At 36.1% G+C, this 26,555-nt stretch overlaps 1 protein-coding gene and 1 pseudogene across 1 annotated transcript in view; one reads left to right on the top strand and one right to left on the bottom strand.

The window, feature by feature from the left end:
- Window positions 1-24,586, top strand: part of SUPV3L1 (Suv3 like RNA helicase) — a 25,307-nt gene extending 721 nt beyond the window's left edge. Inside the window, exons 2-15 of the mRNA XM_039871981.1 lie at window positions 7,241-7,318; window positions 7,725-7,832; window positions 8,810-8,924; window positions 10,079-10,247; window positions 11,897-12,008; window positions 14,037-14,114; window positions 15,237-15,328; window positions 16,262-16,442; window positions 16,972-17,065; window positions 17,916-18,135; window positions 19,332-19,412; window positions 19,756-19,932; window positions 23,153-23,301; window positions 24,111-24,586. Coding sequence (XP_039727915.1) covers window positions 7,241-7,318; window positions 7,725-7,832; window positions 8,810-8,924; window positions 10,079-10,247; window positions 11,897-12,008; window positions 14,037-14,114; window positions 15,237-15,328; window positions 16,262-16,442; window positions 16,972-17,065; window positions 17,916-18,135; window positions 19,332-19,412; window positions 19,756-19,932; window positions 23,153-23,301; window positions 24,111-24,546 — 2,090 coding nt within the window. The 3' untranslated portion in view covers window positions 24,547-24,586. The remainder of the gene's footprint in view (window positions 1-7,240; window positions 7,319-7,724; window positions 7,833-8,809; window positions 8,925-10,078; window positions 10,248-11,896; window positions 12,009-14,036; window positions 14,115-15,236; window positions 15,329-16,261; window positions 16,443-16,971; window positions 17,066-17,915; window positions 18,136-19,331; window positions 19,413-19,755; window positions 19,933-23,152; window positions 23,302-24,110) is intronic.
- On the bottom strand, window positions 17,615-17,734 carry LOC120610074 (uncharacterized; annotated as a pseudogene).
- Window positions 24,587-26,555: the final 1,969 nt, after the last annotated feature.

The following is a 26,555-nucleotide window of genomic DNA, read 5'->3' on the forward strand; positions in this document are numbered from 1 at the left end:
CTAAGGGGCAACGAAGTGGGCAGTGAAAAGCCAGAGGAGGACTTCTTCCAGTATTCTTTGTCATTGACTGGGCACCCACGCAAACCAGACACTGTGTTAGGCTATACGGTGGTTGTCAAGAGGAACCGGACTCAGATCCAGATCTCTTGTACTCCAGAAGCTTACAGTGAGTGCCGTGGGGAGGAAGGACATAAGGATAACCAATTGTTATACAAGGTAGAGGATGATAAGGGTGTCCTTGCCGAGGGTGGTAAGCACCGTGATCATCCGAGACTCCAGAAAGAAAGGACTGGCTTAGCATCAGCAGGTGGCGGTGGATTTTGTCCCCAAAACTCACACTGAGTGGACTTGACAGGGAGGCGTGTTAATGTTTACAAGGAGAATTTAGGATTAAAGGGCTGTACTTCTTTAGTGTTTGGGTGTTTAGGGAGTTGAGGCAGTTTCCTCTGACCAAATGAAGCTCTGGGAGGGCTGAAGGAGTGCTGTAGCTTCACCTGGCACTCTCCCCTTCTCTAGGCATTTCAGTTCAACAAGCAACATTGGTGCCTCCTGTTTTAACGCTAAAATATATAGACCACAACATCCTATGGGTCAAATCTTGTTTTTCAGGGCAGAAGTACAATACTTTCACTAAAAATGTGATGGAGCTCTCACAGTATATTATTCTTTAACCAATTCTTCCAAGCCACTGTTAAGCAAAACCTTTCACTTTTCTTGGAGTTGGGGGCTATATTATTTTGATAACTTTAATAGTGTATTTATATATTACTATTTATTGTTTACTTTACAATTGGGATAAAACTACAATATAGAATTTACTATCTTAACCATTTTCAAGGGTACAGTTCAGTAGTGTTAAGTATATTTACATTGTTGTGAAACATATGTCCAGAACTTTTTCATCTTGCAAAACAAGCTCTAAACCCATTAAAAAAAAACAATTTCCCCATTTACTTTACTTTTTTAAAGATAAAGTAATTTGTGTGAGATAATATGACATATTTATTAGATTTAAATATAGAAAATTCCTTATTTTGTGCAGTCATTCCAATTTGCCTGAAAGGATAAATGTTATTAATGCTTCTGGTAAGGAGATAGAATGAAGATTGTCAGCACCAGATATTCTTCTGATGGAGAATCCTTAGATACTCCCCGGAGTCAGTATTTACTGGGTGATTTTTCATTTCCTTTGGTTAGGATTGGTTTAGACATTGAACTTACTAAATTATTTTTCATTATTGCAAGAGGGGCTACAGAGAACAATGAATTACTACAATCCTATATAGCCACATGGTTCAGGTATCAGATTTTCACATAAGATTTTGAGACAAGAAGCTGTCACCTCTTAATCTCTTGCCTGCTCTTCACCCCAAAAGTTGGTGTGCTTCAGGGCTGTGTCCGATGTCACTGCTGTCTTAATCTGCGTTCTCTGTCCTTTCCCCTCAAGTAAGTATTCCTTTTAGATCTTTGTCTCTAGTCCGGACCCCTCTCACTCCCCCTAGATCTGTATATCTAGCTGCCTACAGTTATCTCCACTTGGATTTCTTACATGCACTTGACCTTTGCATGTCCAAGACAACTTATCTGCCCCTCAGCCTGCTCTTTCTCCAGGTGCTGCTGTCAAACACCTGGTAATCTTGGTTCTTCCCTTACTTTGTCCCCTACATCTAACAATCAGAAAGTCCAGTTGGCAAGTCTTGTTGAGTTTACCTCATAAATATTTATTGAATTAATTCACTTCCCTCCTCCACTGCAGCCATCCTAGCCTAAATTAACAGCTTCTGTCTTTTGGTGGGACTGTTGAAATAGCCCTCAGATGTCTCCTTGAACACCTTTGGTCTCTCTAATCCATTCTCTACCTGCAGTCAAAATGTTCTTTTCAAAAGATCTAATCATGTTTCTCCCCTGCAAACAATTGTTTAATGTGTTTCTGTTGTCCCTGGTTTAAAAAGGTCATCACACTTATGTGGACTGGAAAGCCCTACCTGATTTGGCCTGGGTACCTCTCCAGCTTCTTTGCACGCTGCTCTCCATATTTCAGCCATATTGATGAAATGTATACTTTTGCTCTAGGACCTTTTAAAGATGCTACTCCCTCAGCCTAGACTATTCCTGTGGTTCCTTCATTTTTTTAAAAAAATAGCAATGGCTAATATTGAGTGTTTGCTAGACAGATACCATTCTAAGCATGTGACTCATTAAATCTTCTAATAATCCTATGAGGTAGACACTGCCTTTATCCCCCCAGCAAATACTTATTGAATGTCTGTTATGTCCCGAACACTGTTCTAGTCACACAGTAGGTGCTCGTATATACACATGTAATTTTTTTTTCCTGGTTGATTGTAACATATTTAGCCATGTGGGTGTAGAGCAACTATAAGTAGAAAGATGTGCATGTTTGTGATAGCCATGCAGCACTTAAATGCCTGGCCCGATTTACAATTTACTTACTTTTTCTCCATTTCCTAATTAGTAAAATGAGAATAATATATTCTCTGCTTACATCTCTGGATTGTGAAAATTATAACGTGTTTGGCAAAGCTCTTTGAAAAGCGTAAAGGGATGAATAAATGTAAACTAGTATTTGTACTAAATATTTGCTATATGAAAAATGGAATTAAAAAGTTTTGGGGTTGTCACCTTGCAGTAGAATCTGTGATGTGTGGAAACTGGGAAAACTATTCCTCAAGGAGCCCGAATAACCTACCTTACTTATATATGTTGATGTGGGACTTATATAAGGATCTATGTAAGTCCAAAATACTTGGACTTATATAGGATATAGGTTGATGTGAGGATTTAACAAAATTATGTATTTTTAGGGTATGGGATAAAAAAGGGACTTTTTTCTAAGTCTCTCTTTCTTTAGGCTGTCAAGAGCTGGTGTAAAATTCCTCAGATATATTTCCTCTCATGCTCAGCTGGCTCCACCAGAGCAGTTTTTAAGTCTTTTGAGCACTCTTATGAATATTTAAGTGTTTAGAAGTTCCAGCAATGAAGTACAGCTGCTTTTGATAGCAGAGTGGCCTTCCTCTTTCTGAGAAAGTTGACTAAGCTGGAAGCTTTGGGAGGTCTCAGGTGGAGCAGTAAAGGAGGAGAGTAGCACCCAAGCATTGAGCTAGGTGAGCTCTGGCTGACCATCGGTGACAGATGTACTTCCAGAGCATGATTTCTTTGTTATTTTTGATTCATCACTAGCATGTTTGTAGGAAGTGGGAGCAACAAATGATATTCATGGCAGATTTTATTAGAAGTTGTGACTCTGGGGGAAAGTATCAGATTAGTTGAGGTAGGTGGTGGTAATTTCGTCATGGATTCTAGTGCTGGTAGTTGGGTAGGTGCAGATTGGAATTTAGATTCGTAGAGCTGTGGCAAGAGGGTTGAAGCCACTTACCTCTCTATTAGCAGAGTGAACTGGAGTCAGAGTTTTGGGGAAGCCTGCTTGTCAAAACACCTGGACTGTGTGTTCTGGCATATGACTTGTGGCGTACAGAATTAGGGTGTAGTGCTAAGGGGGTCATGATTATGGAGATAGGCCCTGTATAGACTATTAGGCTCTTTAATGACTAGAGCACATCTAGCTTCCTGGATGAGAATCGTGCTGTTGGTTGCAAGAGGAACCTTATGAAAGAGCAGAGGCTTAATGAAGTCATTGTAATTTGTTGTAAATTTATCAGATACAGACTCATTTGCAGGTATAGGGAATTAGCCGAGGCTTCTCAGTCTTAATGCTACTGTCACACCCATCACCTGAGCTAGATGCAGAAAGCTCAGAGGCATTTGTTCTAATGCAGCTATCTGCTGCAGTAGTGGCAGTGTTAGTAAATCTAGTACCACTTTTTATAATTCTCTTTGTGATGATATGAAAGGTTCAGCATGAGTTCCTATCACTACTGGAACCATATTCTGGTACATCTTAATATTCAACGACAAGGAAGAAATATGTGTTATGTGCCATTGAGTTAGCTCTCACTCCTGGCAACCCTGTGATTAAATGATGTCCACAATGTCCTGTCCTCAACAGTCCTGCTCAACTCCTGTAGACTCATGTCTATGGCTTCTTTTATGGAGTCAGTCCATTTCATATTTGGTCTTTTTCTTTTTCTGCTGCCTTTTATTTTTTCCAGCATTATTGTCTTTTCCAACAAGCCGTGCCTTTTCATGATCTGCCAAAATAAGACAGCTTTAGTTTTGTCATTTTTGCCTCCAGTGATGTTTCAGGCTTAATTTGCTCTAGGAACCCACTTGTTTGTCTTTCTGGTGGTCCAGGGTATCTGTAGTGCTCACCTCCAACACCATATTTCAAATGTTTCATTTTTTTCCCTATCGGCATTCTGCACAGTCCAACTTTTGCATCCGTACGTAGTAGTTGAGAATATGAGGATGTGGACGATCTTAGCCTGGGTCTCAAATGACACATCTTTGCTCTTGGTGATCTTTTGGAATTCTTCCATTGCTATTCATCCGATTCTCTACTTTCTCTTGATTTCTTGGCTGCTGTTTCCATTTGAATTGATGACTGAACCAAAGAAAGCGAAATCTTTAACAATTTTAATGTCTTCATTGTGCTAAAGTTGTGTATTTCCTACCCCTTGGATACTACAGCTTGTATTAATAAAGGGTAGTAAAACTAGTTGTAGTATTAAAGAGGTAGAACTAAATGCCACTACTAAGTGGTCTTTGATACAATCTCTTCAGGATTTATTCTGTCTTTTTGGATCCTAGAGATTTTCTAACCTATTCTGATCACTTCTCTCCACCTGTGTTTCCACTGTGGCTTTGGCCTTTCAATTCTATTAGGAAGAGGTTGAATTGCATACCTTCCCATCTGCTTTTCCAACACTCAAGCGAGCATGTAGCTTCGATGTATTGAGATGGAATTCTAGTTAATTACTAATGAGTACAGTGAAATAAGTGATTAAAACATTTTCTTAAGAATGAGTAAATCATAAGGTTTAAGCAGTCCCTAGCCAGTAGTAATGGCTACTTTGTTCTTCATCAGGATGTAAGTGGAGTAAAGTGGATCATTATTTTTGCGTAAAGACTCTTGTGAGGTACAGTTATATTTTAGAAAAGAACCGATTCTGATGGATTGTCTTGATCATTTTGTATTCTCTTCAAAAGAATATGGAATCATTTAAAACACAATGCAACTGGCTTAGAGTTTATAGTGGGCCTTTTAGTTTCAGCAAATGTGATTTTGAATCCCAACACAGACATTAAATCCCAGGCTCCCATTGCAGGAAGTTGGAAGAAAGCTATTACCTGGTTAAAAGTTGTAGTGACTGAGTATTTCTACTATGCCGGAAATCTAGAGAGTGTCTGTTTTAATCACTGTTGGTTTTAATGAGAAGTCAAAAAAAAAAAAAAAAAATCAGGTCGTTCTGTTAACAGCGAAATGTTAAAGACTTATTTTTTATGAAAAATACACCTGTTTACATATACTTCTGTAGTAGATTAAACTTTCTACTATTTCTATTGTGTGCATGTTTTTGCAGTTATCTTTTAAAAAATGATAGCAGATTTTTAGAAAATGTCCTTTTAGATAAAATAAAGTATTGGTACAGAGAAACCTCACTTTTTTTATGTGGACAATATTCATTTTTTAAAACAGCTTTAAAGTATTTACATACCATAAAGTTCATCCATTTAAAGTGTATGATTTAATGGTATATTTGCAGCGTTATACAACTATCACCATAATCTAATTATAGAACATTTTCATCACCTCAAAAAGAATCTCATATCCAGTAGCAATCACTTCCCATTCTCCTAGTCCCCAGGTCCCTCTGCCTAGCCTATGGCACACTAGTCAACATTGTTTCTGTTTGGACATTTCATAACAACGTGGTATTTCTTGACTAGTTTCACTTAACATGAGGAGCCTCATTTTTTAAGCATTTTCAATTGAGCAAAGTATGATTCTTGCATAACACTTGAGTGTTAGTTATAAAAAAAGGGTTAATTCTAAATAATTTGATGTCTTCACTTTGTATTGAGTTTATAGATCAGCAGAATTTCCCCCAAGCAATTGCATGTGCTTTATTCCCATCTTTTATTTGTCACTGGTTTTTCCATTATTGCTGCAAAGAAACTGTTGCCCCCAGTGGGTACAAAGTAGCAGAAACCCAGAAATATCAGATAACTGCCTGCGATAGATATATATGTATCATATTTAGTTGTGGGCAAATATAATGGCTAAACCAGAGATTTTGAAATTCTCTCATTCTGCAGAACAAATTTTTGTTAATGGGATGCTTTATTCAGACTTAATTCTTTCAGTGAGTGTTGTGTGTATTCTGGCTATTTGAAAATGCAGTTGGTTATTTTTGTGGGAGGTAGAGATATAGGCCACTTGGCCTTTCTGTTTCATGGGCAAAGACTATATCTTCAATTTTAGCCTACTTTCTCAGAAATGTAGAGTGTGTGGCTGAAATGTTTATCTCTACAGAATAATGTTGTAGTATTTTAACATGTTTAATGGTAATGTAATCTCAGCTTGATTAATTTAAAATATTTTCACTTATAAAATTATTGATTCATAGTGGCATGTTACTTTCGCAGACATCTAAATTCAATCTCCCCTGTAGCACTGTAATTTTTCTGCCGTCATCCTTGAAATATAGTCATCTAAGCCTTGCTTGAGTCCTTTCAGCGTCATGGAGCTGGCACTTTTGTGACGCAACCCCTTTTTATTGTTCTAAATTGTTAGGAAGTTCTTGTATAAATTCCACTGAAATCTGCTTCCTTCATTTCCGTACTGACTTAAATTATGCCATCTAGAATGAGATAAGTGTAATCTTTTCTCCCTAAAATCATCTCCAAATTAAAGAACATTTCTGGCTCCTTTAGTCATTTGCATAAAAGCATAATGATCTGGTCCTTGCAGTATTGGTTGTCTTTCTAGATACTTTTAGTTGCTCACTATTAGATGTTCAGAATGGTTGTAAGTAAAAACAACATGGTTATCTACAAGTGGCCTGACAGAGGCTCGGGTCAGTGTCTAATGTGAAGCACCTTATTCCTCTGCAGTATAATAGGAATATTGTTTGACTTTATAATTTTTCTAGGCACTTTATTTCACTATTAAACTATAAAGAGCTTGTGGTTAACTAAAACCTTTTAAGTTCTTGCAACACTCAGTAGACTGCTGTCTTGGGTGTTATGTTTTTGGGGCATTTCTCTATGTGGAAAACAAATGTTAAACAAATGTTAAGCTTTGATATCTTTCTTCCAGATGAAGTAAAGAAGATCTTAGACAAATTTTACAAGAGGAAAGAAATTCAGAAACTGAGCGCCGACTATGGACTTGACGGTAAGGCTAATAACATTCCATTAGAGATATTTTATTACATCTTAGATAACAGCTTTGTCAGTACTGTGTGACACCTCCTGTAGATTACAGCTTTGTCAGTACTGTGTGACACCTCCTGAAGCCTGGACATAATCTAGAGGATGTCTTAGACCTTTACTTCTCCCTGGGCAGGAGATGGGCAAGATGTACCTGGTGAGCCACACACACAGCAAAGCAGCTGTGTGTTCAGCTTTCCTCCATGTTGTGCTAGGATTTTAGTTTTAACCCAGATCATAATAAACCAGCTGTACTACCAAAACAAGAGCAAACACTTTGATGAGTTAGAGTGATGTGTATATGTACTTTTTAAAAAGAGAAATGGAATGAAGACTAACCCCTGCCTATTTTGATTTTGTGTTTCTTGCAGCTCGCCTCTTCCACCAGGCTTTCATAAGCTTTAGAAATTATATCATGCAGTCTCATTCCCTGGATGTGGACATTCACATTATTTTGAATGATATTTGCTTCAGTGCAGGTAAGTGTTTATACTTTTAAAAATCCTGTTGAATATACTTTCTGTTTCTTCCCATGGTTCATGTTCATTTCTCAGGGCTTATTTGTTTTAAAATAGACCCCATTACCATTCTCTGTAAATAATTCAGTGCTTGCATAGGAGGCTGTCTGTGCCCTTTTGCTTTTATATTTGGTCCCTGAGCTAGTTATTAAATCACCCATGTGTCTTAGACTGGAGGTAGAGTTGATCTATCACTATCTGCTGTTCACTATCTGTTAATATACGCCACAGTGAAATGAATTTTCACACAAGATAGAATTAATACATAGCAGATTCCATCTGTTCTGCCACAGGCTTCTTTCTTCCTCATATCAGGAGAGTTCTTGCCATAAAAGAAGAAAATGTAAGGACATCGTTATTTTGTTCCCATAGGCAGCTTGGCTTTGGTTATATATTTTAAATGTATTTGACTATTAGACCTTTATGTTGTGTCAAACGCTGAGGTAGAACCTGGATACAAAGCATAATGGGATGCAGCTCCACCTTCCTCAGAGCCGCTAAGATGTGGAGACATCTTACTGAGGAATTAGTTTACTTTCATACTTTGTCTCGCAGTGGTTTCTAGTTTAAAAAATGTTTGCTCCAGCAGTTCTCTTCAGTAACCACAGGCCTTCTCTCTAATGTATATTTGCAGATTCTTTATTTTTAATTTAACTTTCAGCAATGCTGATCTTTACCTGTTTGCGTTGGAGGACTGGAACATGGTGTTTGGCAGCCAGTTTTCTGTTTTCCTAGAAAATATAAGTGAAATTAGGAGGCACATATAAGACAAAGCAGAATCTCAGAAAAAGGTAGAGTTCCGTGCTCCAGGGTTTTGTTTTTTTGTTTTTATCCTGGCGATGTTTGCCTAACTTAGCTCACTAAGAAAAAAGTTTCACTAAGTTTAGCTATGGATAACATGTAGATTGCACATGTTAATGCAGTGTTTTATTTTCCAGCTCATGTGGATGATTTATTTCCATTTTTCTTGAGACATGCAAAACAGATATTTCCTGTGTTGGAATGTAAGGATGATCTACGTAAAATCAGTGACTTAAGGATACCACCTAATTGGTTAGTTTCTTCATTCGTGGATTTGAAATTTTAAGTTTTTAATCTTGGGAGTTTAATGATTATTATTTTTTTTATGCTGATGATAAATCATAAAGAGTGTAGATTGTATTTTTTTCCCTAGAAAAACAGGCAGTTAACTCAGGCAGGCAGTTAACTGGTGTTTCCTCTCTATCCTGATCCAGCTAGGTTTTAGATTTTATTACAACAGATCTAGAGTAGCCCTTACTTTAGGGGTGTTGTCCTTATAATTCAGGTGTGGCCTTTCTGGTGTCTCAGCTGAATGCCTGGGGTGTTAATGAGCTCTCTCACCACCACCATGGCTGGAACTCCAGCATCTCCTAGCACTTTGCCACCTCATTGAGACTTTCTGTTCAAACCCTTAGCAAGCTAGTTTCTGCTAGGCGCTGTACATGTTTAGCCCAGCCCTTGGCCAACGACCCACAGGGAACTCTTATATAGACGTCAAGGCTTCCCCTCCACTGCAGCCTTTCTTCTTTTCCACACTCTGTCCTTTAAGTTCCAGCTGCTTCAGCAACTCTCAACTTGATCTCTGCTGCTCAGCTCAGTGGGACTATAGTACTTTGCTTGGATTCCACCTCCCTGTACTCTAGTAGGGCTCAGGTGTTCTCTTTCAGGGCCTGTAGTTCTGCACTACCTGTCGTCATGTACCCAAGCAGCTACTGCATGTATTTTGTCCAGTTTTGTACTTGTTTATGGTGGGAAGGCAAGTCTATCATGGCCAGAAGCAGAAGACGAGGTCATCATGTTGTATGTGTTGAAATTCAGGAGCCTGGGAATACTCATTTATAGGATCATGTGTTTAGAGTTATGGACATGATGTGAACATATTTATGGAGCTGATAGCAGTTTAAACTTATTTTAAGTAACTGAGGAAAAGAGATTTGCACAATGGCAAAAATATCCAAGAAATTAATTTGTATTCAGATTTTTCTGTCCTCTAGTTTGTAAATGTCGTTCTTGGAAAGCAGTTGTTACTTTAGCGTGGATATGATACTTGTCATTTAATTAAGTTTTTCAAAGATGTTATCTTGTGAACGTTAGGATGTTTCATTGGAATTTTTTTCAATTGATAACTTTGCCAAGATAGATTTTGAGGTTATTGAGATTAAGCTGTTTACCTACTCATCTTTTAGGTACCAAGAAGCCAGAGCCATACAGCGGAAGATAATATTCCATTCGGGCCCCACAAACAGTGGAAAGACTTATCATGCAATTCAGAAATACTTGTCAGCAAAATCTGGAGTGTATTGTGGCCCTTTAAAATTACTGGCACATGAGATCTTCGAAAAGAGTAATGCTGCTGTCAGTGTATTACCACATACTTGCTCTTTTTCTTGTTAATTTTGTGGGGGAGGTGGGTCCGAGTAAAGATGGGAGGGAGGGAAGGGCATATGTAGTAATTTGCCAATAACAAAAATTGCTCTATTGCACCTAAGAAACCATCAATTGTAAGATATACCATTATTTTATGCACAACTGAGAAAGAAAAAGATACTGCCAACTGAACTCTGACATGCCATCAATTGTTAAGATGTATTCTAAAACTGTGTGTATTAGAATGAATCAAATACAGTGATATAGAATATTTCACATATACAGATATATGCAAGAAATAATACAAATAACTTGGACCTACTACCACACTCCCATCAGATTCTAACATTTTGCTATCCTGGTTTTATTTACCTTTTAAATAAATAAAATATTATTGATATAGTTGAACCCCTCCTTTGCCTCCTCAGAGTTAACCAGTATTCTGTTATGATATTTAATTTACCTTTTTTTTTAGATTAGACCTTTGATTCTATCAACTAGAACTAATGATAAAGACCAACACCACCTTTTCAAACCTGAAAAGGACTGAATGCCTGTGGTCTGAAGCATCATTTTTCTAAACAGTTTAGGATAAAATTTGGTTCATTGTCTTATTAGGACTTTATAATGTGAGATTAACCAGTTTTGGTAGATAATTTGCATTCTCTCTGTTTTGTTCTGAATAATTTGTATAATTTGCATACATACTTATATAATTGCCTCTTTATCCATACTTAAAGTAGTTCCTCAGAATAAAGACCTTCTTTTACATAAACACAGCATATTTATCTAAGGGACATTTAACATTGATAGAATACAAATATTTAATCCATGGTCTATATTCAAATTTTGTCAGTTGTTCAATAACATCACTCCCCATTCCCCTTTCTCCTTTCTCCTTCCTCCCCACCCCTAACCCTGATTCTGTACAGGGTCTCACACTGTTTTTGTTGTCATGTCTCTAGTTTCCATGAATCTGGGACAATTTCTTAGTCTTCCTTTGTCTTTCATAACCTTTACATTTTGGAAAACTACTACAGGTCAGTTGTAAACTGTTACTCAGTTTGGATATGTCTGATATTTTCTCATGATTAGGTTCAGGCCACTAGGGAGACCAGCTATCTCTGCTTGCCTGGATTTTCCAAGATTTAGCACCAAAAGTCCTTTGTCCTGGGGAACCCCTCAGCGCTGGGTGAACTGGAGTGGTCGATCACTCTAATATAGCATTGGTGTTGGTCTCTCTCAGAGAATTATGTTAGGAAGACTTCACATTCTTAAATTTTATGTATAATGTTCTTCTTGAATATGGAAACAATTCATGTTCATTTTATTTTAATAAACTGAAATAGTGTAGAAAGGTACAGAGTTAAAAAGTAAAACTGCTATAATTTCTTATGCTTTTGTTACCTGAGAATTTAGCTCATTTAAGATGTTTCCAAGTTTATGTAGGTTATGTAAGAGACTAGCTTTTATATCTTATGAAAAAAATGTTTTAAGGATTGGGAATATTTAGTTTTAGCTATTAGACAAATACATTTGATGGTAATGGAGAGAATACTGTATTAAATATCCGAAACTTCTTTTTTTCTATTGTTTTCAAGGTGAAAATAATTCTAGCTTGCTTTTTTTCATCCTAGGGTGTGCCATGTGACTTGGTGACAGGTGAAGAACGTGTGACAATAGAGCTAAATGGAAAACAGGCGGCCCATGTTGCTTGTACCGTTGAGATGTGCAGTGTCACAACTCCTTGTATGTATACACCATTTAAAAAACTTTATGGTTTAGTATTTTTTTATTTTAAAATACTGATAAACATGAAATGTTTTATATTGTGAAAAAACTTTTTAATATTTATTTATTTATTTTATGGTGACATCGATTAACGAAATCCAGTAAGTTTCATCTGTACACTTTAGAAAAAACTTTTAAATTGAGACATAGAATAAAATAGTTCAACAGATACCTAGTACTGACCATCACTAATAAATGCCCAGAACTCTCTGTCATGTTTGCTTTTGATTGTTCTTTTCCTTTTCCTCTTAAAAGGACTAAAATGTTAATAAGTATAAGGTATACCTTGTACCTCAGTTCAATTCCTTCCCCCTTCTTTTGATCCAGCTGCTATCAAGTATTTGGTGTAAATCTTTCCTGTCTTTTTTATATCACTGATCTTTACATTATTTATCAATACTATATAGATTGTGTGTTTTAAAACATGTCATTATCATATTGTATTATTGTTCCACATTTGCTTTTTTATTCTATACGTTTTTAGATCTAGTCTTGTTATATATATATATAATCATATGTATACATATATAATCATATATATATAAGTACATATATCAAGTTTACTCATTTAAACTGTTACATAGTATTCCATCTTATGATTAAAAGTATTCATTCTTCTATTAAAGGACATTTAGGTTGTTTAAAGTGTTTCATTATTACATGTAGAACTGCAGTAAACTTCTAGTTGTTTTAAAAATATTTTAAATGAATATTAACTTATTACATAAAAGTAAATGCAAAGGAGAAGGAAAAAAATAACAGAATCTCCCAATCCTACCCATTCAGAATCAATGTGTTAACCTCGTGATGTATATTTTTCATATTTTTTTCTGAGTTTATATTTGTATTATGCATGCATATACTTATGTGTAGGTGTGTATGTTAAATAAAATAAGAGTAATACATTATGTACTATTATGTATTAGAGCACTTTATGTACTATTTTGCAGTTTGCTTTTTTCATTTTAATAATCTTAACTTTCTGAGTAAAAGGATAGTTTGTTTTAAATTAACTCATTATAAAAGTAATTCATTATAAAAATTTAAATAGCACATAAGTTTATAAAATCAAAATTCCCTCTTCTACTCTCTCTTTTCTAATCTTGTTTGCATATACCCAGATGTGATAAGTAATTTTTAATCTAATGGGTTTTCAGTATAAAATTAACTTTCTTTTGTTTCCTAAGTATCATTGTGGGCATATTAAATTTTTAAAATTTAATGTGCTCTTCTCAACTCTTTGTTATTTTAGGAAGAATATTAAAATATGATTTGCATGACTTAAATTAGAATAAAATAATATAGTTGGAAGCATTTTGACATTAGAAAATAAAATGAGGCACTAATTTTTGTCATAGTGATGAGCTTAAAACCCCTAAGAATGAGTATAGTTGAAGCTCAGGGAATTACACTGTCCACTCTACTTTCTGCTCCTGGCACCCATCTGGGTTCCTGTGGTAGAGCTGCTTCATTTACTGCAGGGTTATCTACTCCTGGTTTTTGAAAGCCTAGATACTTTCTTTTTTGACTGCCATGTAGGCGTGTTAGTTGATATTAGGCAGATTCTTCAGGCAGCCTCTGAGATTGCAGAAAATAAATGAACCTGTTTAATTTGGGAGGCAGTGCAATAGAATGGTTAAGAGTATGGACTTTGGAGCTAGATGGCCTGGGTTTGAATTTCATGTTTTTTGATCTTCACACTTAACCGCATATACTGTGTAAGCGTGTGCCAGTGACTTAAATTCTCTGGGCCTCAGTTTATTCTTCTGTAAAATGGAGATGGTGATGACTTTCCTCATACGTTTGTTGTGAGGATTAAATGAGTCAAAATCGTAAAGCACCTAGAATAAGATTGCCAGAAAAGAAGCACTTAATGATCAATGGTGATGATTATGGTGGTGATGAAAGCTTGAACTTTGGTGTTGTAATTTGTTTATAATACTGTTTATGTAGATCATATTGCTGATGATAGCTTTTTATTTTAAGATGAAGTGGCTGTGATTGATGAAATTCAAATGATTAAAGACCCAGCCAGAGGATGGGCCTGGACCAGAGCACTTCTAGGTTAGTGGTCTTACTGCTGTAAACCTGTACTTTGTGACATCTGCACTGAGTTGCATTTATCTGCTTGACCTTGCCAAGTAGAGCCAGCTAGATCCTTTCTTTTTGGCACAGCAAGCGAAACACTCAGCTAAGTGTGAGTTTTATTTTCCAGTTATTATTTTAATAATGGGAAGTCCATTTTTCATATTACACAGTTAGCATAACCATTTAATTAAAGTTAAAATGTTTAAATCTCACTGTATTAACACAACAGCTATTAAGATGTTGGTGTATTCCATGCAGTCTTTTTTCTTATGCATGTGACTATAAATTTTGTGACTATAAATTTTGTATTTTGCTTTTTTCAGTTGTTTCATACATATTTTTTTGTACCACATATTAATGTTGCATATCCTCCACTGAAGAGTTGTACTATAATTTTTTCCACAGAGTTGACCATTTTCCCCTATTATTAATAATACAGTAAAAATCTTTGTGGCCATAGCTTGCTTATTTATTTATTTTATTATTTCTTTAGGTTAGGCTCCTGGAAGTGGAATTCTTGAGGTCCATGGACGTGAATGAATGTTTCTGTTGCTTGATATTGGAGTGAATTTTTGATCAGCATGTTGTAGGCTAGGTGTTTCCAAATTTAGAAACAAATAGCTGAATTCTTTCTTCAAACAAAGAATATTCACCGAAGCCTATAATGTAAAATAGAAGAAAGTGGATTTGCTCAGGGATAAGGAGCTTTTCCTTCTACTATCCAGCCTCTAGCCTCTTAGGCACCTCAGTGATTCCATGGAGTCTAATTTGAAAAACACAAGTATAAGACTGATGTTCAGTACTAACCATACAATGCCAGATTCTAGTCCTGGCTGGCATCACCCTCTAGTAGACCGAAAACCTTGGCCAAAGCAATTTAAAAGCCTTGAGATTTATAAAAATGGAGATAATCTGTGCCCACTAGAAGAAGGTGGTGGTTTTGAGGTTTAAATCAGAGATAATATTTATGAAAACACTTGGTAAAATTGTAAAGCGATAGGTAAATAGTTGTAAAGCAAAATATTTTTGCTATGTAAAGTGTTGTATATTTAATTTTATATCTTTAAATTTTAAAAGTTGTGATTTTCCATTTAACAGGACTCTGTGCTAAAGAAGTCCATTTATGTGGAGAGGCTGCTGCTATTGACCTGGTTACTGAGCTTATGTACACCACTGGGGAGGAAGTGGAGGTACTAGATAATATGCATTGTTCTCAAGATGGCCTAGCAAATAGCCCAGGGTACCAAGTCACTGGCTTCATTGGCCCCAGACAGTGGCAAAAATCAAAACTTAACTAAAAAGAAGGCTTCATTTCCTCGTAGTTAACTAGATCATACATATTTGGTTGAACCTCATGATCTGAAGTTCTGACAGGGTGGCCATCATACCTTGAATCTTCCAAAGTACAGGAGATTCATCATCTTGTCTTGACGTTCTGGAGTTTAAACAGATCTCTTTAAAATTAAGTAAATCAGAACTGTTGGAAGTTTGAGGCTCAGCAAAAGTTCGTGGTTTTTAAAGTCTCAGATGTCAGATAATTGGGGCCTTCGATATATATATCTAATTGCTAGAGATGGTTTGTATCCTTTTTTTCAAATTCTTGGAGTAGGAAGTAACTGGTTTTCTTTTAATACTACTTTTAGTTTTCTTTACCAGAGTTCTGTAAGATGAAGAAGTATTTTAAAATTCGTTCTTTACTTTAGTATTCAGCCTTGAGAGAGAGAGAGTGTGTAATGTAGTGGAAGAAATTCTAGGTTCTAGTCTTGACTTTGCTATTATTAGTTTTGTGTTCTTAGACAAATCACAGAAGTCTAGAACTGGAAAAATCCTCATTAGATCCGATCTTTTATTGGGCTCTATTTTACTCTTTCATAAAATGGAAATAACAGTCAGTAACCCTTTTGAACTTACCTAGTTGCTATGAAAATCAAATATAAATGAAAATGCTTTGAAAATTTGTGAAACATTGTTTAATGTTTTATTAATTAAAAAATACCAAATGTTTTCCTGTACTTTCCCTTGAAAAACATTGGAACTTGGTTTTTAGCTACTTTTGAATGCTTTGCAAGTTTTTCACTTAATGAAGTGTGTTATTTTACAATATCATCATGTCTTTATTATAGGTTCGAAACTATAAGAGGCTTACCCCCATTTCTGTGCTGGATCATGCGCTAGAATCTTTAGACAACCTTCGGCCTGGGGACTGCATTGTCTGTTTTAGCAAGAATGATATTTATTCTGTGAGTCGACAAATTGAAATTCGGGGATTGGAGTCAGCTGTTATATATGGCAGTCTCCCACCTGGTAATTACTGGTTTTCATCATGACAGAATATGAAATCTCACTTTTGCCATTTATGTTGAGATACGTATAGAAAACACAGTAAAGGTACTGAATTTTAAGTTGCTTGATATATTGATAGTTTGTTATAGGTCAGTATAAATTAAATGTTTCTCTAGTTCATCTTATTGGGGATAGAAGTATTTTATTTATTTCTGGCTCTTACCATTAGACTATAAATGTTGAGCTGATGATTTTCTTACAGAAATGTCATTAAAATATGAACTTGGTAAAATTCTTCAAGTTGTAGTCTTGAAATCTGTTAATATGTGTCCTAGTGTGGTGGGGGTTTGTGTTGCTCTATGTGGGGATATTTAAAGGGATGGAAACAAAGAATAAGTGGTTCCTTGAGGATATAAAGAAATAAGTTTGAAACAATAAGAATTTTATCTATAAAAATAGAGAGTAGGAGGTGAGAATTTCCAAGATCTGCTTAGTGTGATGTAGTAAAAGATTGAGAATACTGATTTAACATAAATTGTTCTTATTTTAGGGACCAAACTTGCTCAAGCAAAAAAGTTTAATGATCCTGATGATCCATGCAAAATCCTGGTTGCTACAGATGCAATTGGCATGGGACTTAATTTGTAAGTAATTTGTTAACAATTATAGATATTCATTGGGTTAAATGGCATTTAAATAATTTCTAATTGGCATTAGAATGACCAAACACTTTGATTTAGGAAAAGGGGTATTATATAGATCTGAGATTTATCTTGCTTATATCTGTTAAGGGAGTAAAAAGAAAATATCACATAGCTGAATGCTGCTCCCAGCCACTGCTAACCTGTTATATTACCTCACTTTATTTCCACTTTCTCAGTCAACAAGTGTGTGAGTGCCTATTATACGTGTGGGGCTAGCTGTTATCTCTAGGGGTAACCATATTAAGCCTAAATGTTTCTTCCTGGGGAATGAATCAGAAAACTATTTAAAACTGTTAATAGCAGCCAACTTTTAAAAGCATCCTGAGAACACTTTATGTTCTTTATTTCTAAAAAAGTTACTTTCCATAGCCTATTGAAGTATAATTTACATACTATACAATTCACCCATTTTAAATGTACAATTTGATAATTTTTAGTAAATTTACATAGTTGTTAAAAAATACTATATATATATATATATATTTTTAATGCCTACAGCACTTGGTATTCCTAAATGGTCTTTCATCCAAGTACCAACCAGGTCCGACCCTGCTTAGCTTCCGAAGATCAGATGAGATCGGGCACGTTCAGGGTGGCATGGCTGTAGACAAAAAAAATCTATTTAAAGGGAAGAAAAAGAATTACCAACAAACTTATTTTCCTTATTTTGAAAATGGGGCAAGATTGTACATAGATCTAAACTGGAATCTGGGTGAGCATTTCTGCAGTGACTCAAATGATGGAGGATTTTGCCTACAGCCGACCGTGAGATCTTTTACTTCTATTTCAGGAGCATAAGAAGAATTATTTTTTACTCCCTTCTAAAGCCCAGTGTCAATGAAAAGGGAGAGAAGGAAATAGAACCAATCACCACTTCTCAAGCCTTGCAGATTGCTGGAAGAGCTGGTAGATTCAGTTCAAAATATAAAGAAGGAGAGGTTACAACAATGAATCGAGAAGACCTCCGTTTATTAAAGGAAATTTTGAATAAGCCTGTGGATCCTATAAAGGTAAGGTGTAACATGTTAATTACTTCTCTGTGGAGGACAGTCATTCCTTCCTTCACCCACCTTCCAAACTCTTGCCTCAAATACCTGGAAACAAATAAATCTTATGCCATGAAAATCATGTCAAGAAAGCCCTACCTTATTGCTTTGGAAAGGGATAGAGAATATCCTTTTCTGATTGAGAATAGTGTGTAAGTGAAAGATCCATGTTGAACAAATTTAGTAAACCTGATTTTCCTTTAGTTCTTTCTGTAATCTAGCAGTGTTGGAGATAGGGGCACAGTTGCTTCAGGTGAGCATACAGCTGTGTTACCAGACTGAAAAATTGCCAGAAGCTTGGATGTAGAAAAAACTCTTGAATGTGAGGCAAAAACAGCACTAAGCAATACAACTTTGAGCCAATAAGAACAAAATTAAATTTTGATTAGTGTAGTTAATGAGGCAGAAGTGTATATATTTTAAATAAACTAACTGTTAGAATTTAAAGTTGCCTGGAAAATTTACTTAACATGGCTTTTCCATTTTTCAGTGACCCTAGGTAAAGGGGAATATAAATGAGATAATGCAAGGAAAAGTTCCTGGGAGAAAGCCATGGTTGATATCATGTTGTAGCTTTTGTTGAGTGCAGTTGATGATGATGTACCTCATTTCTCTCCTGTGTACCTCATTTCTTGAGCTCATACTCTTCCTCCCACCTTGCTCATATCTCTCTCCTTTCTCATCCTCACTTCCTCTCTTTTCTTTCCAGCTTATACTTACTTGTGGGCATTTCTTAACACTGCAATATACAGTTGAAGAGATAAACTGTCCTCAAGTTTAGACATTTTCTCGTGTACTTTATGTGTATATGTATGTATATATATTTTATTATGCTGGTTAAAGCAGTTGAGTTTTCCTTGTTATTTTTGTTCAGTGGAGAGAATTGAGACCCTGGAAAGCATTTTGGTACCCTAATCAGATCATAGATTTTAGAAATATAACTAAAATGTAAGTGAAAGATTGAATAATTATGCAGTGAGTATAATTGGTTAGTTTTACTAAATCATCTCATTGGTTTTTCTAACTGCTAATAAATGAGAAAATGATGGTGCTTTTCTCTATTTTACTCAAATTCTCATGTAGGACTTTATCTTGAAATAATTTAGGAAAACTGGTCCTTTAAAAAAATAAGCTCATGTTTGTTTTTTCTTTTACTAAAGGCAGCTGGTCTTCATCCAACTGCTGAACAGATTGAAATGTTTGCCTACCATCTCCCTGATACAACACTTTCTAATCTCATCGTAAGTAGAAACTCACTTTTAAATATCTTTTCTAACAATGTTGATGTGTCAGGCAATTACTGGTTAACCTCATTGGGAATGAATGCATGGTCTATTTTTGTGAAGTTGATATTTATGAAGTTTACCTTGAAAGTGAAAACTTTCTTCTGGGACTTTTGTCTGAGTATTTCAAATTGGGAAAGCTATGGGGGAATCTGTTAGCTTGAGGCAATGAATAAAGCAGGCCTTTCTAGAAGTCCATTATAGATTAAAGAGATTGTCTTTTTTAAAAGACTTGAGTACTTTATTTATGTCCAGTTAGGCAGTCCAGTAATTTAAAATATCTTTCCTTCCCCTGCCCCAGGATATTTTTGTAGACTTTTCACAAGTTGATGGCCAGTATTTTGTCTGCAATATGGATGATTTTAAATTTTCTGCAGAGTTGATCCAGCATATTCCTTTAAGTCTACGGGTGAGGTATGTTTTCTGCACAGCCCCTATTAACAAGAAGCAGCCTTTTGTCTGCTCTTCATTGTTACAGGTAAGCCTTTATTTTTATGATATTTTGAGTTGTTTCAGATTGTTGTATTTTCCTCAAACAATACTTTGTTACTCATAATAAAACAATTGGAGAATACCCTTTAATATGAGATACTATATAAGAACTTAAATATAAAATGATTCTTTTTCTGAAAAAAGTTTTTTGAGAAAGAGGAACCTTTGCTTTGTATTTGGGTTTATATGGTAGCTTTTGTGAAGAAGGTAAAACAAAAATAAATACAATTTATTTCAAGGGATGGGAATCATTGCCCGATAATAAACTTTTTCCTTATTAGTGTTGGGTAATATTTTTTGGAAAGGAGGGGGGCATTAGGGGTTTAGTAGTGGCAATAAAACTCAGTTTTCTTAGCTATAAGGCACTGAGCCAGAGATTGCTGTCTTGTATGAATTTGGTATCAAGGGTCCAGTCTTTTTTGTTTTACCTTATTTAAGTAGGAATACAAATCTCTGACATCTGAAGATTCACCCAAACAAGAGAGCCAGGGAAGGGTAGTAGAAGCAGAACTTCCAGCTCCTTGCCATATCTTCTCTCCTCTTTGGGCCCTTGCTTGCCCTGTTGTATCTGCTTGGAGTGCTCTCCCCACCCTACTAAACCCTAAGGTCTCTTAGAATCTTTTCCTGACTCATGGTTGTAGATTTGCTGCCATCTTCTCTATAAACCCTAGTGTTCAGCATATTAGCTCTGTTCTTATCAACTCTAGTTCTAAATTTATTTTTAAATTTAAATACTTTCTCTTTGCACAAAATTAAAACATTACAGATAGTAAATTAGGCTACCACCTCTAATCTCAGTTCTCTGACATAACTATTATCAGTTTGTATCCTTGCAGACTTTTTCGTTGTATTGGCCTACATAAGTATACATATAGAAATTCTGGTTTGTTGCGTGGGTGTGTTTTCCCATAAATGTTATAATGAATATTCCACAACTTGCATTTTTCTTTTTCCTTTAATATGTCTTAGAGGTTTTCCACATCTAGGTATTTTCCTAGAAAATATGTTTACTTTGAGCTGGCATTTGTGAGAGAGCTAACTAGCATAAGATTGAAGTTTATAGAACAGAGTCTTAATGGCTTTAAACTGAACTGTGTGGAGCGTAAGCCTATGGCCTTGACCCCCTTTATACCATTTTTGATCTATTCTAATGAAGCAGAAGCATTTTACTAAGGAGTAAGGAGCCTCTGAAACAGTTGCTTATGTGTTTTGTTTAAAGTTTACAATATAAAATGTAGAGATTTTTTCTTTTTTCTTGATTTCCATCATTACCGAACTATAAAAGAGCTCAGTCCTATTGGTGGCCTCTGATGTCCCTTAGGACAGTGTTTTTGAAATTGTACTCCATGGAGCTCCTTTAAGGCTGTCTGTTGGATGAAGGTATCTGAATGGATGGGCTTCTCTTTCCCCTCTCTGGGCGGCTCTGTACTTAGCTCTTATTGGACTTCACTAGTTGTTTGTGGCCAAAAATATTGAGGCCACTGCGTTTATTAGAGAACTTGTGTTTTTCATGTCCTGCTTAGCAGATTATTGTTGTTGCATTTCCATTCTTCATGGGTATACTACTTGGCATTTGTTAAATTTAGCAGAATGTACCCTAGTGAATTTAATAAAATCATACCATTACTGTAGTTCCCCCTTATCCTTGTTTTCACTTTTCCCAGTCTCAGTTACCTGTGATCAACCTTGGTCTGAAAATATTAAATGGAAAATTTCAGAAATAAACAATTCATAAATTTTAAATTGCATGCCTTTCTGAGTAGCATAATGAAATCTTGTGCCATCCTACACTGTCCTGCTCTGTCCTGCCCGGGACGTGAATCATCCCTTTGTCCAGCATATCCATGCTGTATACACTACCTGCCTATTGGACACTTAGTTGCCATCTTGGTTATCAGGCTAACTGTTGAGGTACTGTAGTGCTTGTAACCCTTGGTTTACTTAATAATGTCCCCAGAGCACAATAGTAGTAATGTTGGCAATTTGGATATGCCAAAGAAAAGCTTTAAAGTACTTCCTTTAAGTGGAAAGGTGAAAGTGCTCAATTTAGTTAAAAAGGAAAAGAAAACATATGCTGAGGTTGCTAAGATCTAAGGTAAGAGTAAAATCTTTTACCTGTGAAATTGAGAAAGAAAAAATTTGTGCTTGTTTGCTGAGAAAGACCACATACATATAACTTTTATTACAGTATATTGTTATAATTGTTATTAGTTATTGTTGTTAATCTGTAATTGTGCCTAATTTATATGTTAAACAGTATCATAGATAATGTATGTTTAGGAAAACCGTGGAATGTATAGGGTTCAGTATTATCCACAGTTCTAGGCATCTACTGTGGGTCTTGGAACATATCCCCCAAGAATAAGGGGGAACTACTGTATTTTACCACAATTAGTCTAAAACTGCCCTCCCTCTGAAGTATTGACCTTAGGTTAAACATTTAGAGATAATTTTCCTTAATTAGGAAATGGACCATTTAGAATTAGCTTTTTCTTGATGCTAAATATTTTAACTCTTGCTTGAGAGGTCTTATATGGATATATACATGTCTCCTGTAGTATATTGTGATGGGTAATAATGCCTAATGTTTTCTGGGGGGCAGCATGGTTTTCAAAGCACATTCTCCAGCAATGTGTTATGGTTCAGGAAGGTGGTATGGTGGTCTTACGGTACTTGAGGAAGCTGAAGCAAGAGTGGTGACTTAGCTCACACAGTTGGTAAAGAGGCATCTTTTTACTGGTTTGGTTGACTCATGACTAGCCTGTACTAAGCCACCTCACAGAGTTTCTTTATAATAAGGGAGAACATTAACAAGATACAGATAATTAAGCTCATATTAGAGGTTATAGAACTATTACTAAGAAATAAGTCTTAGGTACTGTCTGCCCAGAACTTAGAACATTAAATCATAGAAGTTAACAGACTTAGGCCCTGAAAAGTAAGTTCTTGTGCAACTTCCGATGCCCATATTATTGCCCTGGTTTTGTAAAAAGAGGAAAATGATTCTTCTTTCTTTAAAAAAGTTCTTTTATAAAATATTAAGTGGTCTTAAACATATAGAAAAATATAAAGGAAAGAAACCAGACTGCCTTTTGAAACCCAACTACAGTTAATATTTTGTTGTGCTTTCTTTTTTTTTGTTTTCTAATCACAGAGTTAAGTGAATTCTGATTCTCTTACCAAACTCCTTCCACCGTTTCTCTCAGTTTGCCAGGCAGTATAGCAGGAATGAGCCCTTGACCTTTGCATGGTTACGCCGATACATGAAATGGCCATTACTTCCACCTAAGAATATTAAAGATCTCATGGATCTTGAAGCTGTCCACGATGTCTTGGACCTTTACCTGTGGCTAAGGTATCAAATTTTTTCTTTGTGTGCCGTTGTTTTTCTAATAGGGCAAATTAAAGGTTTTATGAATGGTCTTTTGCTCTTTCAAATTAGACACATATTTGCCTAATTTGTTTATTGTTAATAAAGACCGATGAGCCTGGTTTATCCCCTTTCTAAAAATCACTTACGGAGTTCTTATTCTAGTGAAGATAAGTGAGAAGGTCCACTAGATCTTGCTTCTCAAAGGGTGGTTCCTGGACCAAAAGCATTGGTGTCACCTGGGAGCTTGTTAGAAGTAGACACTGTCAAATCTACCCAGTCTTAATCAAATTCTGCATTTTAACAAATTCCCAGGTGATTCATTTGTACATTAACATTTGAGAGGTAGAGTAAGTCCTCAGTTAACGTTGTTGATAGATTCTTCCACTTTAAGTGAAAGGACATAGAATGAAACCAATTTTACCATAGGCTAGTTGATGTAAACAAGAATTAAGTTCCTCTGGTATCTCATCAATGTTATAATGAAATGGCATTGAAAAAAACAATGTTATTCAAGGATCTGCTATACTCCTCTAGAATAGTGATTCTCAGAGGAGGGGCATGTCCCACTAAGGGAGCATATTGGAATCTCTTAAGAGAGGAGTGATGACCTATCATATTGACATATTCCTCGGTGTGTTGAGGTAGAAGTAAAGGTTGAGCAAAAGCACTAGACAAATTCTGCAAAAACAACATTTGGAATTAATCAGTGTCAAGATAGAGTTTTGGAATTGAGATTAGTTCAGCGACTGTTGAAAGAGCTGTTACTTTAACATAATACGTCTTTTTCCCAGCTACCGGTTTATAGATATGTTCCCAGATGCCAGCCTTGTTCGAGACCTCCAGAAAGAACTAGATGGCATTATCCAAGAGGGTGTACACAACATCACCAAACTGATTAAAATTTCAGAGACACATAAGCTGTTGAATTTGGAGAGGTTGTCAGCGGAGAGCCAGTCCCGTTTGTCAGGAACATTAAAGAGCCAAGCTAGAAGGTTACGTGTTACCAAAACTGGAGCGGGTAAAGCTGTGGAACCACCCAGCTCTGATGCAGCAGAGAAATCCCTTGCTTCCAGATTGGTGCAGCAAGGACTCCTCACTGCAGACATCCTGAAACAGCTAGAAAAGGAGTGGTTGACACAACAAACTGAGCATGGCAAGGAAAGAACAGAATCTGGGACTTACTCAAAAGGGATAAGAAGAAAGAAGAAGGAACCTGATTCGGATTAGTTTTTTATATTTTTATTTTTACAAATAAAAATATTTTAAAATCTTTTTTCCCCCCTTCATCTGGATTTATTGCATACTATAGTACTGTGGCTATCATTTACTGTTTGTGTGTGTGTGGGCGGAGGGGGGGGATTCTCAGAAACATTAATTCTTAAAGATGAGTAAACTGTTGTTTGTTTCTACATTTTAACTATGTAGGATGTCTTAGAGATTTTATTTAACTCTATATAATGGTCATTTGTAGTATAGCACTAAGACAGTGCACTATAAGGAACTCTGCATGGGAATAAAATTAGTTTGGTGAATTGTTTGACCAGTTTCATGCACCATTGCTGAGGATGGCATGGATGGAATTCTTTGATGAACATTGCTATCTATTATACCCATGTACCAGAGGCTGTTCTAGGTTCTGGAAATATGCAGTAAGCAAGATATATATAAAGATAAGAATAAGTTAAATAATGTCAGCTCTGTGAGGACAGAGATTGTTGTCTGCCTAGTTCACTGCTATATCCTGAGTGCTTAGAATATAGTAGAAGCACAATCAGTCTTTGTTAAATGATTGGATGTAATTTCAGAGTTAACTGATAGTAGAATAAGGGAAGAGAGTGACAAATGGTAGTGAACTATTTTGGATAGAGAGGGTGGTTTTCCCATGTCCAAAGGTCAGTCTGATTGCGTAGTGGTCTCTACTTGTCCAACAAAGTTTTCAGCACTGGTTGGAGACACAGCTAAAAGGAGCTTAACGGCATAGGCTTTGAGTTGGAGAGACCTGAATTCAGCTTATCACTACCAGCTTAGCGACCTTGCCTTCTCTGGGGCTTGGTCTCTGCATTGGAAGACGATGGACAATAATGCCTGTGTAAGAGTTGTTCAGGTGGTTAAATGTGATGTGCCGTTTAGTATAGCACCTGGTATACAGGAAGTATTTGATCAGTGACCCTGAAGGTTTGGGTTCATTCTGGGCTGTGAATTGAGCTCTTAGATTATTCTTAGAACTGAACTAATTTCTTGAGCAACTGCTAAACAGTCCAACTTCAGACTTGGGATTAAACTGATTTGGTTGAAATTCAGTCAAGGAACAGCCAAGTTTGGTAAACTAGTCATTCTCTCCCTGGCTTTTTCTTTGGTAGTTCTGAGTTCAGATGATGTTTCATTTAATTGAGATGACAATCTTTATTCTCCTAACTCTTGCCTTTGTGGAAATAAAGGCTGAACAGATAGCACTGACTATATTTCTCCCTTGTTTGTGGGTAAACTAGTGAAATGCCTGGAAAAGCATATTTCTTTAGATATTCTGTATTGGATACCTTCAGCTTCTAGAATTTGCCTTCCCCTGTGACTTATGCCATAGCAGACATAAGTTTATTTTTGCCCAGGCGGTCTCAGGAAATACCCATGAAGTGAACTGGATAATGGATTTGATCTCATTGTATTTAAGGGATGAGGTACATCACTTAGAGGGTTAATTCTCCCACTTTCTCCATTTTGGGGGCCAGAGTTGGTAATTCAGAGAAGACAGGCAACACATTTGCAAACTTTGGCAAGTTAAATGTTAGTGAAGTGCCTTAGATAAGAGGAGTGGGGGTGGGGGATGCTGTGAAGGGCTGCTTGAACACTGAGTTACAGAGTGTTTATACATAATGATAAGTAGTTTACCTTTTACCTTTCCCTTTGTGGGGGAAGGAGAGCTCTGTGGTTAGGTGGAAGAAGAGACTAAAGATGAAATCAGGTGAAACAAAAAAGGAAAAATATAATTGGAGCGGCCCCAAATAATTCTCTGCTGAGAGCTTAAAACTGTCACTATGAAAACAAGCTGGTCTTCCTTCTCTGCAACAAGCTTGACGTGTCATTTATCTTAATGTGCGGGCTTCTGGTTCAGCTAAGTCCCAGGCATATATTTCACATTCTCAACTTTTCTAAAATACAACTTTTTTTTTTCTTGCAGTTTTCTAACAGGTTTCGAAGTACTTGCTTGAAAGACCTCTGGATTATTGTGGATTCAGCTG

The sequence above is a fragment of the Pteropus medius genome, unplaced genomic scaffold (genome assembly GCF_902729225.1).
Source record: "Pteropus medius unplaced genomic scaffold, Ma_sr-lr_union100, whole genome shotgun sequence".
Classification (NCBI taxonomy): domain Eukaryota; kingdom Metazoa; phylum Chordata; class Mammalia; order Chiroptera; family Pteropodidae; genus Pteropus; species Pteropus medius.